The sequence below is a fragment of the Panthera onca genome, chromosome X, assembly GCF_046562875.1.
Source record: "Panthera onca isolate mPanOnc1 chromosome X, mPanOnc1 haplotype 2, whole genome shotgun sequence".
NCBI classification, from domain to species: Eukaryota; Metazoa; Chordata; class Mammalia; order Carnivora; family Felidae; genus Panthera; species Panthera onca.
In genome coordinates, this window is record NC_138357.1 from 68102611 (window position 1) to 68122229 (window position 19619).

General features: G+C 34.6%; 1 protein-coding gene and 1 pseudogene across 1 annotated transcript in view; both read left to right on the forward strand.

Moving 5' to 3' along the window:
- Nucleotides 1-19619, forward strand: part of ZDHHC15 (zDHHC palmitoyltransferase 15) — a 191191-nt gene that overhangs the window by 52551 nt on the left and 119021 nt on the right. Inside the window, exon 2 of the mRNA XM_081793314.1 lies at nt 248-274. Within this exon, the coding sequence (XP_081649440.1) occupies nt 248-274 (27 nt within the window). The remainder of the gene's footprint in view (nt 1-247; nt 275-19619) is intronic.
- Nucleotides 463-18066, forward strand: LOC145714405 (nucleosome assembly protein 1-like 1 pseudogene; annotated as a pseudogene).

Here is a 19619-nt window from a genome sequence, read left to right on the forward strand (position 1 = left end):
AATTTATATTACATCTGTATTTGTTGAATGAGTAGAAATTCGTACTTACTCAGGTTTAAGATGAAGAAACATAGTAAAGGATGGAATTTGATCATCCTTATCGTCCCTTATCTTAGCAGGTTGATTGTTTCCTAATGTATTAATTCCATTGAATAAACTGCTCAAAAATAGTGGTATGGACAAATGGATTAGAAAAATTATATTTTTAGATATCACTAATTTTGACCTTTCCCTTTCTTTTTTACAGTGACTGTTTTGAGCCCAGCAGAGAAAGGTAAGATAGCATTTTAAATTGCATTGGTCAGAATTGTATCTCTCTAAGAGTGAAATACATAAAAGCCTAGAAATTGGGCAACTTTCCCAGGAATACTGAATTGAGTGGAAAGTTTGGGATGGCAGTTTTCAGGAAGCATACACAGAGCATACCCAGAGATATATCAGAACATATTTTTAGTGGCCCCTATGGCTGTAGGACAGAAATTGGAAGTTATCAGGATTTATGATAGAGAGGACCTAGGCCCTTTCTTGCTTCATCACGGTTGTCCTAGGTACTTTGCCTTCCTGTGCAATTCATTCCTCCTTCAAGATATGGAGTAAGGGCACCACAAAGAAATATAAAGGGATAGGTTCTTCACCATCGGAGGTCCAATATATTTACTATATTCTTCTCCACTCTTCACCCCCATCCAGCTTGATCTACAATTTATACTACCACAGTAAAAAGATTGAGGAATTTTCCATTAAAAAATGTGTAAGCTAAGTATGAGCCTTAACAAACATTTAGCTTTACATTATTTTCTCAGGCTTTACCATAAGTATTTAGCCACTTTATATAGACACTTTTAATTCTCACTTCATGGGATTAGCTGTTATAATTCATTAATTACATAATATTTATATTATACTTTTTATCAACGTTTTTTTTTTTTAATTTATTTTTGGGACAGAGAGAGACAGACAGAGCATGAACGGGGGAGGGGCAGAGAGAGGGAGACACAGAATCGGAAACAGGCTCCAGGCTCTGAGCCATCAGCCCAGAGCCGGACGCGGGGCTCGAACTCACGGACCGCGAGATCATGACCTGGCTGAAGTCGGACGCTTAACCGACTGCGCCACCCAGGCGCCCCTATATTATACTTTTTAAAAATAAAGTTTATTTATTTATTTTGAGAGAAAGAGAGAGAGAGTTTGAGTGGAGGAGGGGGGCAGAGGGGGAGAGAGAGAGAGAGAGTCCTATTCATGTTCCACACTCAGCACAGAACTTGACATGGGGCCTGATCTCACAAACTGTGAGATCATGACCTAAGTCAAAATCAAGAGTTGGAGGCTTAACCAACTGAGCCACCCAGGTACCCCTATATTACGCTTTTTATTCATTCATTTTTAATGATTTTTTACCTTAATTCCAGTATATTAACATAGAGTGTTATATTACTTTCAGATGTACAATATAATGATTCACAATTCTGTGCATTACTCAGTGCTCATCATGATAAGTTTAGTGTTTAATCCCCATCACCCATTTCACTCACCTCTGAACTAACTACCCTCTGGTAACCACCAGTTTGTTTTGTATAGTTAAGAGCCTGTTCCTTGGTTTGTCTCTCTTCATCTTCTTTTTTTCCTGTGCTCATTTATTTTGTTTCTCAAATTCCACATATGAGTGAAATCATACGGTATTTATCTTTCTCTGATCAACTTATTTCACGTAGCATTATACATTCTGCCTCCATTCCTTTGTTGCAAATGGCCAGATTTCATTTTTTTCTCTGGCTGAGTGCTATTCAATTGTATATATATACCACATCTTGTTTATCCATTCATCTGTCACGAACACTATGGCTGCTTTCAGTTTTGGCTATTGTAAATAATGCTGCAAGAAAAATATGAATGCATGTATCCCTGTCAATTAGTGTTTTTGTGTCTTTTGGGTAAGTACCCAGTAGTGTGATTACTGCATCATAGAGTAGTTCTGTTTTTAAAATTTTGAGGAAATTCCACAGTATTTTCTGCAATGGCTGAACCAGTTTACATTCCCACCAACAGTGTAAGAGTTCCCTTTTCTCCACACCCTCACCAACACTTGTTGTTTCTTGTGTTTTTGGTGTTAGCCATTCTGATAGGTGTGAGTTTTGATTTGCATTTCCCTGATGATAAGTGATGATGAGCATCTTCCCATGTGTCTTTGACCATTGAATGTCTTCACTAGAGAAATGTCTGTTTATGACTTCTGCCCATTTTTTTAATTGGATTATTTGTTTTAAGCGTGTTGAGTTGTATAAATTCTTTATGTATTTTGGATACTAACCCATTATTGGGTATGTCATTTGCAAATATCTTCTCCTATTCTGTAGATTGCCTTTTAGCTTTGTTGATTGTTTCCTTCACTATGCAGAAACATTTTATTTTGGTGTAGTCCCAATACTTTATTTTTGCTTTTATTTCCTTTGTATTAGGAGACATATCTAGAAAGATGTTGCTACGGCTGATGACAAGGATATTGCTGCCTTTGCTCTCTTCTAGGATATTTATGCTATTAGGTCTCACATCTATGTCTTTAATCCATTTTGAGTTTATTTTTGTTTATGGTGTAATAAAGTGGTCCAGTTTCATTCTGTTTCACATAGCTAACCAGTTTTCCTAACACCATTTGTTGAAGAGATGGTCTTTTTCCCATCAGATATTGTTTCCTGCTTTGTCGAATATTAATTGACCATATTATTGTGGATTTAACTCCTGGATTTTCTATTAGGTTCCATTGATGTATGTGTCTATTTTTGTGCCAGTACCATACTGTTCTAATCACTATAGCTTTGTAGTATAATCTCAAGTCTGGAATTGTGATACCTCCAGTTTTGTTTTTCTTCTTCAAAATTGCTTTTGCTATTTGGGTTCTTTTGTGATTCCATACAAATTTTAGGATTCTTTGTTCTAGCTCTGTGAAAATTGCTATTGGTATTTTGAAAGGGATTCCATTAAATGTGGAGTTTGCTTGGGATAGTATAGAAATTTTAACAGTATTTGTTTTTCCAATCCCTGAACATGGAATGTCTTGCCATTTCTTTATGTCCTCTTCAATTTCTTTCATCAGAGTTTTCTAATTTTCAGAGTATAGTTTATTTTCACCTCTTTGGTTACATTTATTCCTAAGTATCTTCTTATTTGGGGGGCAATCTTAATTGGCATTGTCTTCTTAATTTCTGTTTCTGCTGCTTCATTATTGCTCTGTAGAAATGTAAAAGGTTTCTGTACACTGATTTTGCATTCTGTAACTTTACTGAATTCAGTTTTGGGTGGTGTTTGGGGGTTTTCTATATAGAGTATCATGTCATCTACAAATAGGGAAAGTTTTACTTCTTCCTTGCCAGTTTAGATGTCTTTTAATTTTTCGTTGTTGTTGTTTAATTGCTGTGGCTAGTACATCCAGTACTATGTTGAATACAAGTGGAGAGAGTGCATATCCTTGTCTTGTTTGTGACCTTAAGGGAAAAGCTCTGTTTTTATCCATTGAGGATGATATCAGCTGTGGGTTTGTCATATATGACCTATATGATGTTGAGATATGTTCCCTCTAAACCCACTTTGAGTGTGTTTATCATGAATGGATGTGGTACTTCATCAAATGCTTTTTCTACATCTATTGAAATGATCATATGGTCTTATCCTTTATCTTATTGATGTGATATGTCACATTTATTGATTTGTGAATATTCAATCATCTTGCATCCCAGGAATAAATCCCACTTGATCATAGAGAATGATATTTTTTAATGTATTGATGAGTTGGGTTTGCTAATATTAATATTTTGTTGAGAATTTTTGCACCTGTATCCATCAGGGATATTGGCCTGTTCTCTTTTTTAGTGGTGTCTTTATCTGGTTTTGGTATCAGGATAATTCTGGCCTCATAGAATTCATCAAATGAATTTTGAAGTTTTCCTTCCTTTTCTACTTTTTGGAATAGTTTAAGAATAGGTATTAATTCTTCTTTTATTTTTTTAAAAGTTTTTATTTAAATTCCAGTTAGTTAATGTATCATGTAACACTAGTTTCGGGTGTACAATGTAGTGATTCAGCACTTTTATACCACACATGATGCTCATCACAACTGCACTCCTTAATCCTCATCACTTATGTAACCCATCCCCACCCAACTCCCTTCTGTAAACCATCAGTTTGCTGTCTATAGTTAAGTCTGTTTCTTTTTTTGCCTCTCTCTCTCTTTTTTAGTTTTGCTCATTTGTTTTATTTCTTAAATTCCACATATGAGTGAAATCCTATGGTATTTGTCTTTCTCTAATTTCACATAGTATAATACTCTTTAGCTCCATTCATGTCATTGCAGATGGCAATATTTCATTCTTTTTCATGGATGAGAATATTACATTGTATGTATATACCACGTTTTCTTTATCCATTCATCAGACAATGGATACTTGGGCTGTTTCCATAATTTGGCTATTGTAGATAATGCTGCTACAAATATTGGGGTGCATGTATCCCTTTGAATTAGTATTTTTGTATTTGTTTCATCCTGCCTTGTTGACTGAGGAGACCAAGGCACTAAAAGGCTGAGTTTTGCTCAAGGTCACACAGGTAATAAATAATAAAGCCAGGATTTTAACCCTGGTAGTTTGGCACCAGCATCCTTACTCTTTTTTTTAAGTTTTTATTTAAATTTCACTTAGTTCACATAGAGCGTATTCGTTTCAGATGTACAATATAGTGATTCAACACTTTCATACCATACCAGTGACCATCACAGCAAGTGCACTCCTTAATTCCCATCACGTGTGTAACCTATACTATAGAGTCTGTTTCTTGCTTTGCCTCTCCCTCTCTGTTTTTTTTCTTTACCTATGCTTGTTTGTTTTGTTTCTTAATTTCCACATGAGTGAAATCATAAGGTGTTTGTCTTTTTCTGACTGACTTATTTTGTTTAGCATAATACACTCTAGCTCCATCCACATTGTTACAAATGGCAAGATTTCATTCTTTTCAATGGCTGATAATGTTCTAGTGTGTGTGTGTGTGTGTGTGTGTGTGTGTGTGTGTGTGTACACACCACACCACATCTTCTGTATCCATTAATCAGTCGATGGATATTTGGACTCTTTCCATAGCTTGCCTATTGTTGATAATGCTGCTATAAACACTAGGGTGCATGTGTCCCTTTGAAGCAGTATTTTTATATCCTTTGGGTAAATACCTAGTAGTGCAATTGCTGGATCATAGGGTACTTCTACTTTTAACTTTTTGAGGATCCTCCATACTGTTTTCCAGAGTGAATTCCACATCTTTTTTAACCATTCACCAGCCACTGGACACTTTGACTGTTTCAATAATTTGGCTATTGTTGATAATGCTGCTATAAATATCAGGGTGCATGTAAGCCTTTGAATTAGTACTTTTGTATTCTTTGATTAAATATCTAGTAGTGCAATTGCTGGATTGTAGAGTAGTTCTATTTTTAACCTTTTGAGGAAACTCCATTCTGTTTTCTAGAGTGGCTGTACCAGTTTGCATTTTCACCAACAGGGCAAGAGGGTTCCCCTTACTCTACATCCTGGCTAACACCTGTTATTTGTTGTGTTGTTGATTTCAGCCATTCTGACAGATGTGAGGTGATATCTCATATTAGTTTTGATTTGCATTACCCTGATGGTCAGTAGTGTAGAGCATCTTTTCATATGTCTATTGGCCCTCTAGATGTCTTCCTTGAAAAAATATGTATTCATGTCTTCTTCCCATTTTCTAATTGGATTATTCATTTTGGGGGTGTTGAGTTTTATAAGTTCTTTATAGATTTTGGATACTAACCCCTTGTCATGTATGCCATTTGCAACGATATTTTCCCATTCCATAGGTTGCCTGCTAGTTTTGGTGATTGTCTCCATTTTGCAGAAGATTTTTATTTTGTTGTAGTCCCAATAGTTTATTTTTGCTTTGGTTTCCCTTGCCTCAGAACACATATCTAGAATGAAGTTGCTATGGCCAATGTCAAACAGGTTACAGCCTGTGTTCTCCTCTAGGCTTCTTATGGTTTCAGATCTCACATTTAGGTCTTTAATCCATTTTGAATTATTTTTGTGTTTGGTATAAGAAAGTGTTCCAATTTCATTCTTTTGAATATTGCTGTCTAATTTCCCCAACACCCTTTGTTAAAGAGACTGTCTTTTTCACATTGAATATCCTTTCCTGATTTGTTGATTAATTGGCCATATAGTTGTGGATTCATTTCTGGGTTGTCTATTTTGTTCCATTGATATATGTGTCTATTTTTGTGCCAGTACCATACTGTTTTAATCACTACAGCTTTGTAACATAAGGCCAGACTTCTGATGCCTCCAGCTTTGCTTTTCCTTTTCAAGTTTGCTTTAGCTATTTGTGGTCTTTTGTGATTCCATACAAATTTCAAGATTATTTGTTCTAGGTCTGTGAAAAAAATTCTGGTGGGTTTTGATAAGCATTGCATTAAATGTGTAGATTACTTTGGATAGTATAGATATTTTAACAATATTTGTTTTTCCAATTCATCCTCATAGAATATCTTTCCATATCTTTGTATCCTCTTCAATTTCTTTCATCTGTGTTTTGTAGTTTTCTGAGTATAGGTCTCTTATCTCTTTGGTTAGGTTTATTCCTAGTTATCTTCTTATTTTGGATGCAATTGTAATTGAGATTGTTATCTTAATTTCTCTTTCTGCTGCTTCCTTATTGGTGTATAGAAATGTAATGGATTTCTCAATGTTGATTTTATATTCTGTGATTACTGAACTCATGTGTCAGGTCTAGCAGTTTTGGGTGGAGTCTTTTGGGTTTTCTACATAGAGTATCATGTCATTTACAAATAGTGAAAGTTTTACTTCTTTCTTATCAATTTGGTTGCCTTTTATTTCATTTTGTTTTTTAATTGTTATGGCTAAGCCTTCCAGTACTGTTAAATAACAGTGTGAGAGTGGACATCCCTGCCTTTTTCCTGACTGTAGAGAAAAATCTCTTAGTTTTTCCTCATTATGCATGATACAAGTTGTAGGTTTTTCTTATATCGCCTTTATGATGTTGAAGGATATTTTTTCTAAAACTACTTTGTTGAAAGTTTTTATCATGAATGGATGTTGTACTTTATCAACTGCATTACCTTGATACCAAAATCAGCTAAGGACTCCACTAAAAAGGAGTACTAGAGGCCAATATTCCTGTTGAACATGAATGCATAATTCTTCAGTGAAATACTAGCAAACCGAATCCAACAATATATTTTTTAAAATGATTCACCACAATCAAGTGGGATTTATTCCTGGGTTGCAAGTGTGGTTCATCATTCGCAAATCAATCAATATAATATACTACATTAATAAAAAGAATGAAAATCATATGATCATTTCAATAGAAGCAGAAAGAGCATTTGACAAAGTACAACATCCATTCATATTATCACTCATTTAAGAGAGGTGTTGGCTATAGAGGCAACAGAGCAGAGTGGTGGGAAGACAATAGAACATAGTAGTTAAAAGTCTGGGTTCTGGAACTATCCTCTCTAAATTCCAATCCTGGCACCAGCACTTCCTACTAAATTATTCAAACTTCTGTTGCCCACTTTATTTACATGTGGAATAAAATACTACCTATTTCATAGAGTTATTGTGAGAATTTAATGAGATACTGCATGCAAAATACTTAGAACAGTGGTAAAAAAAAAAAGCCATACTTTTCTCAGCAGATATTTGCTACTATTGTTATAGCCTTAGAGCAAGTCTTGAGTTGCCTCTTATTCTCATGTATGGTTCTTTAAGTCAGAGATCATTCATATATATATATATATATATATATATATATATATATATATAATGAACATTTTCTTTTTTCAAATTTTTATTTAAATTCTAGTTAGTTAACATATAGTGTAATATTGGTTTTAGGAGTAGAATTTAGTGTTTCATCAGTTACATATAACATTCAGTGCTTAACACAACAAGTGCCCTCCTTAATACCCATCACTCATTTAGCCCATCCCCTTCCCACCTCCCCTCCATCAACCCTCAACCCTTGTTCTCTATAGTTAAGAGTCTTGTATGGTTTTATTTTTTCTCTTTTCCCCCCTTCCTCTACATTCATCTGTTTTGTTTCTTAAATTCCACACACGAGTGAAATCTATGGTATTTGTCTTTATCTGACTGAGGTTATTTTGCTTTGCATTATAACCTCTAGCTGCATCTATGTTGTTGCTGCAAATGGTAAGATTTCATTCTTTTTTGTGGCTGAGTAATATTCCATTATATATGTATGTGTATATATATATGTGTGTATATATATATATATATATATATATATATATATATATATACCACCTCTTTATCCATTCATCAGTCGATGGATATTTGGGCTGTTTCTATAATTTAGCTATTGTAGATAATGCTGCTATGAACATCTGGGTACATGTCTCCCTTTGAGTTAATATTTTGGTATCCTCTGTGTAAATACCTAGTAGTACATTTGCTGGGTCATAGGGTAGTTCTAGTTTTAACTTTTTTGAGGAACCTCTATACTGTTTTCCAGAGTGGCTGTACCAGTTTGCATTCCACCAACAGTTTAAGAGGGATCCCCTTTATCTGCTTCCTCACCAACATCTGTTGATTCTTGTGTTGTTAATTTTAGCCAATAAAGATAGTTTTCCATAATATGCTTTGAAGACATGTTGGAAGAGGGATTAACTTATGCTCTGTCATAATAATAATAATTATTATTATTATTAATATATTAATTTTATTAATATAAAATATTAATAAAATTATTATTATTATTACAAACTACCATTTATTATTCACTTACTATGTTAAGTATTATATATACATTAAGTCCTTTAGTACTTACAGCAATACAGTGATGTAGACACTCTTAAATCTATTTTATTGTGTAATAAACTAAAATCTAGAAAATTTAAATTATCCCGGGTCATCCAGCTAGTAATTGGGAGTATTCAAACCCATCACTATCTGAATTCAAAGTTCAGACTCTTAAGTAAACCTGCATTTGTCTTTTAGTTTTCCATCTACAACTCCCTTATTTGCTTAGTTGAGCTCCTTAATGAGAAACATGATGCTCAATTGCTCTTTTATTTAGTGTCCAAAGTACTATATCTTCATTTTTTGTGTGTTATCAGTGAACTCAACCACACTAGTGTAGGGTGTCATTTGAGTGTAAGCTCAACTCAGCCCAGAGCCTTCCTAGTATCATTAATCCAGTTACCAGGATTTGAGCTCTTTAGATTATGTCACCACAATGTATGATTCTTTTTCTTTTATACCTTTTTGACCAATCCTCCCTCACACTTCCCCTCTGGTAACCGTCAATTTGTTTTCTATAGTTAAGAGTCTGTTTCTTGGTTTGTCTCTCCTTCTTCTTTTCAGATATTTGTTCCTGCTTTGTTGAAGATTAATTGACCATATAATGTGGGTTTATTTTTGGGCTTTCTATTCTATTCATCTGTGTGTCTATTTTTGTGCCAGTACCATACTGTTTTGATTGCTACAGCTTTGTAATATAACTTGAAGTATGGGATTGTGATACCTCCAGTTTTGTTTTCCTTTTTCAAGATTACTTTGTCTATTTGGGGTCTTCTGTTGTCACAGTGTATGATTTTTGTTTATTTCAGGTTTTTATTTAAATTCCAGTTAACATACAGTGTAATATGTATGTGCAATATAGTGATTCACCACTTACAAAACAACAAGTATCCTTCTTAATATCTATCACCCATTTAACCCATATCCTTGCCCTCCTCCCCTCCAGCAACCCTGTTTTTTCTCTATGGTTAATAAACTATTTTATGGTTTGCCTCTCTCTCTTTTTTCCCCTATGCTCATCTGTTTTGTTTCCTTTTTAAAAAATCTTTAATGTTTATTTATTTTTGAGAGATAGAGACAGAGTGTGAGAGGGGGATGGGCAGAGAGAGGGAGACACAGAATATGAAGCAGGTTCCAGGCTCTAAGCTGTCAGCACAGAGCCTGACCCGGGGCTCAAATTCATGAACTACAAGATCATGTCCTGAGCCAAAGTCGGATGCCTAACCAACTGAGCCACCCAGGTGCCCTAATCTGTTTTGTTTCTTAAGTTCCACATATGAGTGAAATAATAAGGTATTTTTATTTCTCTGATTTTTTTTCACTTAACATAATATGCTCTAGCTCCATCCACATAGTTGCAAATGGCAAGATTCCATTCTTTTTGATGGCTAAATTTAGATTTGACTGTAGCCAGAAGAAAGTTAGACTTGGAAAGAACTTCTAAACTCTAGGACAGGTTACAAGGAGACACTATGAAATTTATTTTTCAGAAAGTATTAGACACTCAAGTATCTGGCATGAATCAGTGAGCCTTGCCTAGACTCTGACCAAGAGGCCTAATGAATATCTATGGTCCCTTCTAACCCTGTGAATCTGTTTCAATTTATACTGCACTATTAAAGTAGAATACAATACAGCATATGACTACCAGTAGGAACATTATTTGGCATTGGCAAAGAAAATATTACTGGCAAATAAATGAAGACCTCAAATCACATAGCCTTTTGTTCAGCCTCCACATCTTAAGAAAACCATATTCAAACATACAGCAAAAGTGTTTCCATTTCTTGTCTAGTTAATGGTTCCTTTGCTGCACTGAAGAGCTCCCTCCAAAATTTATGACCATCCAAAACCAATAAATGTGATTTTATTTAAAAATATCATCCTTGCAGATTTAATCTAAATCAAGATGAGACCATACAGCATTAGGATTGGCCCTACGACTGGTGTCCTTATAAGAAAAGGGATATTTATATACACAGATACACACAGAGAGAAGATAGCCATGTCAAGACAAAGGCAGAAATTGGAGGTATGTTGTCACAATCCAGAGAACACCAACTATTGCGAAGAATCACCAGAAGTTAGGATGAGGCAAGGAATGATTCTCCCCTGGAAGAATTCATATTCAGAGGGAATATGACCTTGTTCTAGTCTCCAGAACTATGAGAGAATAAATTTATTTAAGCCACCCAGTTTGTGATAATTTTTCATGACATAGCCAGGGAATTAATACAGTTTCTGATAAATTCCAATCTCCAATTCAATAAGAGCATTGTAACAGCAGCAAATAAGCACAGACTTTGGTGTTAGATGTACCCAGGATCAAATCTTGACTTTGCCATTCAATATATAATATATGACCTTTGGGAACTTAACCTCACTAAGTTTCAATTTCTTCATCTGTAAAATTGTTCTAAAAGTAACTGTCTTCTTCTTTTTTGAGAGAGAGAGAGAGAGAGAATCCAAGGAGGGGCAAAGAGAGGGAGAGAGAGAGAGAGAGAGAGAGAGAGAAGCAGGGCTCACCCAAAACAGGGCTAGTGTTCACCCAAAGCGGGACCCGAGATCACCTAAAGTGGGGCTGATGCTCACCCAAAGCGGGGCTAGAGCTCTCCCAAAGTGGGGCTTGTGCTCACCCGATGTGGGACTCAAACTCACAAACTGTGAGATCATGACCTCAGCCAAAGTCAGGTGCTTAATGACTGAGCCACCCAGGCTCCCAAAAGTAATTGTCTTACATGGTGTGTAGAGCACTAAAATAAGATGATGTATATAAGTCTCTTGGCATAGTGCCTGATATATAGTAAGTACAAAATAAATAGTAGTAGATACTATTATTGTTATTGTTATTAACATTGGGAAGGACCTAAAAGATCTTTCTTCTAAGAAGCATAATATATTCTAGGCCGATAATTCCTACCTTTATAAATATATTATAAAAAGCCCTGCACTCATATTTTGTAAGTAGAACAACTGAGATCAAAAGAAGTAACATATGTTGACCTAATCAGATTGTTTCTAGTGTACAGAAAGAACTAAAGCCCAGATCAATGACAGTCCAGAATATTATTTACTATATAATCCTTGATTATACAGGACTCACTACTTATTTTTTAAGACATGAGTGCATATCTTTTTCAATAGATCATACTAGAAACAAGGCCCATAATAATAATTTTGCTTTAATAAGACTGTGTTTCTTAGATGATCTTTTCAGCATCATAGTATCTGTATTTTGAAAATCTTGATGTGAGGATCTGAGATGTGCTCAATTTAAGAAATTTAGTAGGATCCAAGGATAGGTGAGGATAGGGAATGAATTTAGGAATGAGATCAGGCACAATCTGTCAGAAAATCCACATATAATCAAAAGTAACATATTTACCATAGTTGCTTATCTTGGAAAATGTCCATTAATTGTTTTAAGCAAAAGTTTCACTCATCCTTTGAGAATTCATTTGCATAGTAGCTTGCATATTAAATTCTCTGGTTTTCCCTTTTAAAGTTAAAGATACTTGTAGTTATTTACTTTTTTAGAAATAGATGTAATTCCTAAATACTTGAACTTCTGTGGGCTGAATTTTGTCCTCCTGACATTTATATGTTGAAATCCCAACCCCCACTACCTCAGACTGTGAATGTATTTAGAGATAGGTTTTTTAAAGAGGTAATTACCTTCAAATGAGGTCAGTAGGGTGAGCCCTAATCATTATGACTTGTGTCCTTATAAAAAGAGGATATTAGGACACAGACACACAATTCTAAAGACCATGTGAGGACACAGGAAGATGGCCATCTACAAACCAAGAAAAAAAGCTTCAGAAGAAACCAACCCTGCCAATTCCTTAATGTTGGACTTCTAGCCTCCAAAATTGTGAGAAAGTAAATTTCTGTTGTTTAAGCCATTCAGTCTGTAGACTTTGTTATCATAGCCCTAACAAGTTAATATAAGAACTTATTTATAAGGTTTCCATTTGAAAACCCAGAGCATGGAAGTATGTGCTTCGTGTCTACTTCTTAATTATATGAATTTTGATTTATTGGTCATATATTGGACACCAGGAAAGTAAGAGGGCACTGAGAGGGAAATGCTTGGGCCACAGTATGATCTTTTATCCTTACTTTCATACTGCACAGGAAATCCTTAATTAGGTTTTGAGCAGTTATTTTAGTGCTCTTAATAATAGCCTATTTTATACTCATTGTAAAATTACTATGTAATGTGGGTTTGGGGACCAAATGAAGCCCTCTTTAGAGGTTAACCCCCTTCTAAAAGAATGTTATGTTAATTTCAGTATAATTATAACTTTAGTTATTATATTAAGAATGATTAATAATATAACTAGCATTAATAATTTTGTTACAAAAATGCTTACTGAATATTTAAACAATATAAAAATATATAAAATAAAAAATTTAAGTCCTCCTCATACTGCCTCCTACCCACCACTATTTATAGATAACTACCATATTTACTTTGATTTGTATCATCGATCTTTTTCTGTTTTTACATACAAACATATGAGTACAGATGTGTATATTTGTATAGACTTCTATTTTTTTAACTGGATTATACTGTGCATATTATTCTATGACCTACTTTTCTCACTTAATAATATAGATTTCTTTCTATGTTAACATATAACAATGTATTTCATTTTTTAATCTCAGGATATGCAATAGTATACATATACTATGATTTATTTAATGTTTCCCCAGTGATAAAGTTAAAAAATAAAATTTTATTGTTTTTCTCGATTATGAGTAATAGAACCTCACAAAATGTAAACAATATAGAAATGTATAAAGTAGAAAGTATGAGTTCTTTGTAATTATTGCAGAGGTTAAGGTTAGGGCAAGATTCAGTGGTGTATCATCTCAAATCTAAAGACACATACAGGGGTGCCTGGGTATCTGAGTTGGTTAAGCTTCTGACTCTTGGTTTCAGCTCCGGGCACGATCTCATGGTTCATGAGTTCAAGCACTGCATTGGACTCTATGCTGACAGTGGGGAGCCTCCTTGGGATCCTCTTCCTCTCTCTGCCCATCCCCTGCTTGCTCTCTCTCTCCCCCTCTCTCTCTCTCTTAAAGTAAATAAATAAACTTACAAAAGTAAGAACACAAACAAACTTAAGTGAGGAAATAGAAAAACACTTACCATTCAATTGGAAGTGAAAAACAACCAGGATAGCAATACTTGCATCATGCAAAATAGACTTTAAAACAAAGACTATAACAAAATACAAAGAAGAGTATTACATAATGATAAAGGCGACAATCCAGTAAGAGGATATAACAATTATAAATATTTACACACTCAACATTGGAGCACCTAAATACATAAAGAAAATATTAACATACATAAGGAGAGAAATTGATGGCAATATAATCGTAGGAGACTTTAACACCACACTTACATCAATAGATAGATCATTCAAGCAGAAAATCAATACAGAAACTGAGCTCTTGAATAACACATTAGATCAGATGGATATAACAGATATATACAGAACATTCCATCCAAAAACAACAGAATATACATTATTTCAAGTGCACATGGAACATTTTCCAGAATAGATCACATGTTAGGCCAAAAAACAGGTCTCAATAAATTTAAGAAAATTGAAATCACACCATACACCTTTTCCAACCACCATAGTATATAACTAGAAATCAATCACAGGGAAAAAAACTCGAAAAAAACCCACAAATACATGAAGGCTAACCAAAATGGTACTAAGCAACCAATGGATTTATGAAGAAATCAAAGAAAACGACACAAAAATATGGAAACAGATAAAAATGAAAACACAATAGCCGAAAATCTTTGGGACACAGTGAAAACAATTATAAAGAGTAAAATGTATAGTAATACAGGCCTATCTCATGAAACAAGAAAAAGCTGAAATAAACAATCTAACCATATACCTAAAGGAAGTAGTAAAAGGAGAACACGCAAAGCTAGTAAAATGAAGGAAATAAAGATTAGAGCAGAAATAAATGAAATAGAGAAAAAAAAAAAAACAATAGAAAAGATTTACAAAATCAAGAGCTGGTTCTTTGAAAAGATAAACCAAATTGGTAAACCCTTAGCCAGACTCACCAGTTGTTACAAAGGATTACAAAAGAATACTATGAAAGATTATATGCCAACAAATTGGACAATCTAGAAGAAATGAATAAATTCCTAAAAACATACAATCTTCCAAAACTAAATTATAAAGAAACAAAATCTCAACAGATCAATTACTAGTAAAAAATTGAATTGGTAATCAAAAACTACCCAAAATTAAAAGTACAGGATCAGATGGATTCACAGGTAAATTCTACCAAACATTTAAAGAAGAATTAATATCTATTCTCCTCAAACTTTTCCAAAAAATAGAAGAGGAAGGAAAGCTTGCAAATACATTCTATGAGATCAGCATTACCCTGATACCAAAAGCAGACAGATACCACAAACAGAGAAAACTGTAGGCCAATATGCTTGACAAACAGAGATGTAAAAATCCTCAACAAAATATTATCAAACTGCATTCAACAATACATTAACAGATCATTCACTACAATCAAGTGGGATTTATTCTGGGGATGTAAGAATGGTTCAATATTTGCAAATCAATCAATGTGATATACTGCATCAACAAAACAAAGGATATAAATCATATGATCTCAATAGATGCAGAAAAAGCATTTGACAAAAATCAAACATCTGTTCATGATAAAAAGTCTCAACAAAGTGAATCTAGAGGGAACATACCTCAACATTGTAAAGGCTATGTATGAAATACCCACAGCTAACATCATACTCAATGGTGAAAAATTGAGTGCTTTTTCTCTAAAAGCAGGAACAAGACAAAGATGTCCAGTCTTGCAACTTTTATTCCACACAGTACTGGAAGTCCTAGCCACAGCAATCTGGCAAGAAAAAGAAATAAGAAGCATCCATATTGGTAAATGGTCACTATTTATAGCTGACATAATACAATATATAGAAAACCCAAAAAAAACTCCACCAAAAACTACCAGAAATAATAAATGAACTCAGTGAAGTTGCAGGACAAAAAAATTAATACCAAGAAATTGATAGCATGTTTATTCACTAATAACAAAGTAGCAGAGAAATAAAGAAAATAATTCCATTTACAATCGCGCACACACACACACACACACACACACACACACACTAAAAAAATTTAACCAAGGAGGTGAAAGACTTGTACTCTGAAAACTATAAAATAGTGATGACTTTTTTAGGATTATCTGCTTGTGGAACAACCTCCTGCTCCTCCCTCTGCCACCCTGAGTCACTGCCTGGCCAGCTCCAGCCAATTGGCTCCCCATTCTCACCACCGATATTTGGAGTTCTTACTTCAACACAGCAGAAATTGACAACTTGCCTAGGGTAGTTAAAAGACGAGTGAATGTTCTCAAAAACCTTCAAGTTAAATGTGCACAGATAGAAACCAAATTCCATGAGGAAGTTCATGATCTTGAAAGATACTATGCTGTTCTCTATCAGCCTCTATTTGATAACTGATTTGAGATCATTAATGCAATTTATGAACCTATAGAAGAAGAATTTGAATGGAAACCACATGAGGAGGATGAAATTTCTGAGGAGCTGAAAGAAAAAGCCAAGATTAAAGATGAGGAAAAGGTTGAAGAAAAAGAAGACCCCAAGGGAATTCCTGAATTCTGGTTGATTGTTTTTAAGAATGTTGACTTGCTCAGTGATATGGCTCAGGAGCATGTTGAACCTGTTCTAAAACACTTGAAAGATAGTAAAGTGAAGTTCTCAGATGCTGACCAGCAGATGAGTTTTGTCTTAGAATTTCACTTTGAACCCAATGAATATTTCAAAAATAAAGTGTTGACAAGATATAGAGGATGAGGTCAGAAGCGGATGATTCTGATCCCTTTTCTTTTGATAGACCAGAAATTATGGGTTGTACAGGATGCCAGATTGGAAAAAAAGGAAAGAATATCACTTTGAAAACCATTAAGAAGCAGCAGAAACACAGGGACGTGGGATAGTTCGTATTGTGACCAAAACAGTTTCAAATGACTCTTTCTTTAATTTTTTTTGCCCCTCTTGAAGTTCTGAAGAGTGGAGATCTGGATGCTGCTGCTGAAGCTATCCTTGCTGCAGACTGAAATTGGTCACTTTTTACATGAGCATATAATCCCAAGATCAGTGTTATACTTTACTAAGGAAGCTCTTGAAGATGATGATGATGATGATTTTGATGAAGAAGCAGATGAGGAAGGGGAAGAAGAAGGAGATAAGGAAAATTATCCAGACTATGACTTGAAAAAAAAAAGATCAAAACCCAGCAGAGTGCAGGCAGCAGTGAAGCAGGATATATGTGGCCTTAAGGATAACCTGCACTGTAATAGCCTAAACACAACTATTATTTACTTACAGCCTTATGGTTTTGTATTTTCTTGGAAGAATCAGTAATTTTTTAAAGGAAAGGAACTAAAAATTTTAAGGACCAATTTGTTCTACTTAACATTTTAACTATAGTTTTTCTGTCAGATCTATTGATTGCACAATTTCTTTCACGCATGTTCATTCATTAGTACATGATTTGATTCTTCTGGAGTAATTTTTATCACATAACAAAGATTTTAGAGTACAGCTATAAAAGTTACAGAACTGGTAAAAGAAAGAGTTTTATTTATTGTTTTGCTAATGATTTCCCCTGAAGAACCAAAGTATTTTTTTCAGCGGTAGTTGAATTGGGTTTAAGTTTGCTTGCACTAGGTGGGCCTTTCATTACTCTGTTATACAAAGTATTTGCCTAAGACAAATCATTACTTAAAAAACAAAAACAAAATTTGTCAAGATAAATATATGGTTAAGAATCTCAATTAAGACCACAACTGATAACTTAGATTATAAATGGATTTTTGTATTTTAAGTGAAATAGTAAGAAACCTAGAAAGGAAATGATAATAAAGAAACCTAACTTGGGGTGCCTGGGTGGCTCAGTCGTTTGAACATCTGACTTCAGCTCAGGTCATGATCTCAGAGTTTGTGAGTTTGAGCCCCGTGTTGGCTCTGTGCTGTCAGCTCAGAGCCTGGAGCCTACTTTGGATTTTGTGTCTCCTTCTCTCTCTGCCCCTCCACCATTCACGCTCTGTGTCTTTCTCTCTCTCTCTCTCTCTCTCTCTCTCTCTCTCTCTCTCTCTCTCTCAAAAATAAACATTAAAAAAAAAAAAGAAAAACTCATAGTGTGGTTATTGGTTACTACTGGGAGTTGAAGAAAGCCTATTTTCAGAGGTTAAGCCTCATTTTTTATTTAATCAAAGTTAGTTAACATATATTGTAATAATGGTGTCAAGAGTAGAATTTAGTGATTCGTCACTTACATATAACACCCAGTGCTCATCCCAACAGGTGCCCTCCTTAATACCCATCCCCCATTTAGATCATCCCCTGACTCAACAATCCTCCAACAGCCCTCAGTTTGTTTTCTGCATTTAAGAGTCTGTTATGGTTTGCCACCCACTCTGTTTTGATTTTATTTTTACTTCCCTTCCCCTATGTTCATCTGTTTTCTTTCTTAAATTCCCCATATAAGTGAACTCATATGATATTTATCTTTCTCTGACTGACTTTATTTCATTTAGCATAATACATTCTAGTTCCATCCACATTGTTGCAAGTGGCAAAATTTAATTCTTTTTTATTGCTGAGTAATATTCCATCGTGTATATATACCACATATTCTTCATCCATTCATCAGTTAATGTACATTTAGGCTCTTTCCATAAATTGGCTACCATTGATAGTGCTATTATAAACATTGGGGTGCATGTGCCCCTTCGAATCAGCATTTTTTAATCTTTGGATAAATACCTAGTAGTGTAATTGTTGGGCCCTAGGGTAGCTCTATATGTAATTTTTTGAGGAACCTCCATAATGTTTTCCAGAGTGACTGAACCAGTTTGTATTCCCACTAGCAGTGCAAAAGGGCTCCTCTTCCTCTGCATCTTCGCCAATATCTGTTGTTTCCTGACTTAATTTTAGCCATTCTGACAAATGTGAGGTGGTATCTCATTGGGGTTTTGATTTGTATTTCCCTGATGATAAGTGATGTTGAGCATCTTTTCATGTGTCTGTTGGCTATCTGGATGTCTTCTTTGTAAAAGTGTGTGCTCATGCCTTCTGCCCATTTCTTCACTGGATTATTTGTTTTGGGGTTTTATGTTTGATAAGATCTTTATAGATTTTAGATACTAACCCTTTATCAGATATGTCATTTGCAAATATCTTCTCCCATTCCATCAATTGCCTTTGATTTTGTTGACTCTTTCCTTCACTGTGCAGAAGCTGTTTTTTCTTGATGAGGTCCAAATAGTACACTTTTGCTTTTGTTTCCCTTGCCCCTGGAGACATGTCCAGTAAGAAGTTCTATAGCCGAGGTCAAAGAGGTTGTTGCCTGTTTTCTCCTCTAGGATTTTGATGGTTTTCAGTCTCAAATTTAGGTCTTTCATCCATTTTAAGTTTGATTTTTGTGTATGGTGTAAAAAGTGGTTCAGGTCCATTATTCTGCATGTTGCTGTCCAGTTTTAACAACACCATTTGCTAAGGAGACTATCTTTTTTGCCATTGGATATTCTTTCCTGTTTTGTCAAAGATTAGTTGGCCATATATTTGTGAGTCCATTTCTGGGTTCTCTCTTCTTTTCCATTGATCTATGTATCTCTTTTTGTGCAAGAGCCATACTGTCTTGATGATTACAACTTTGTAATACAGCTTGA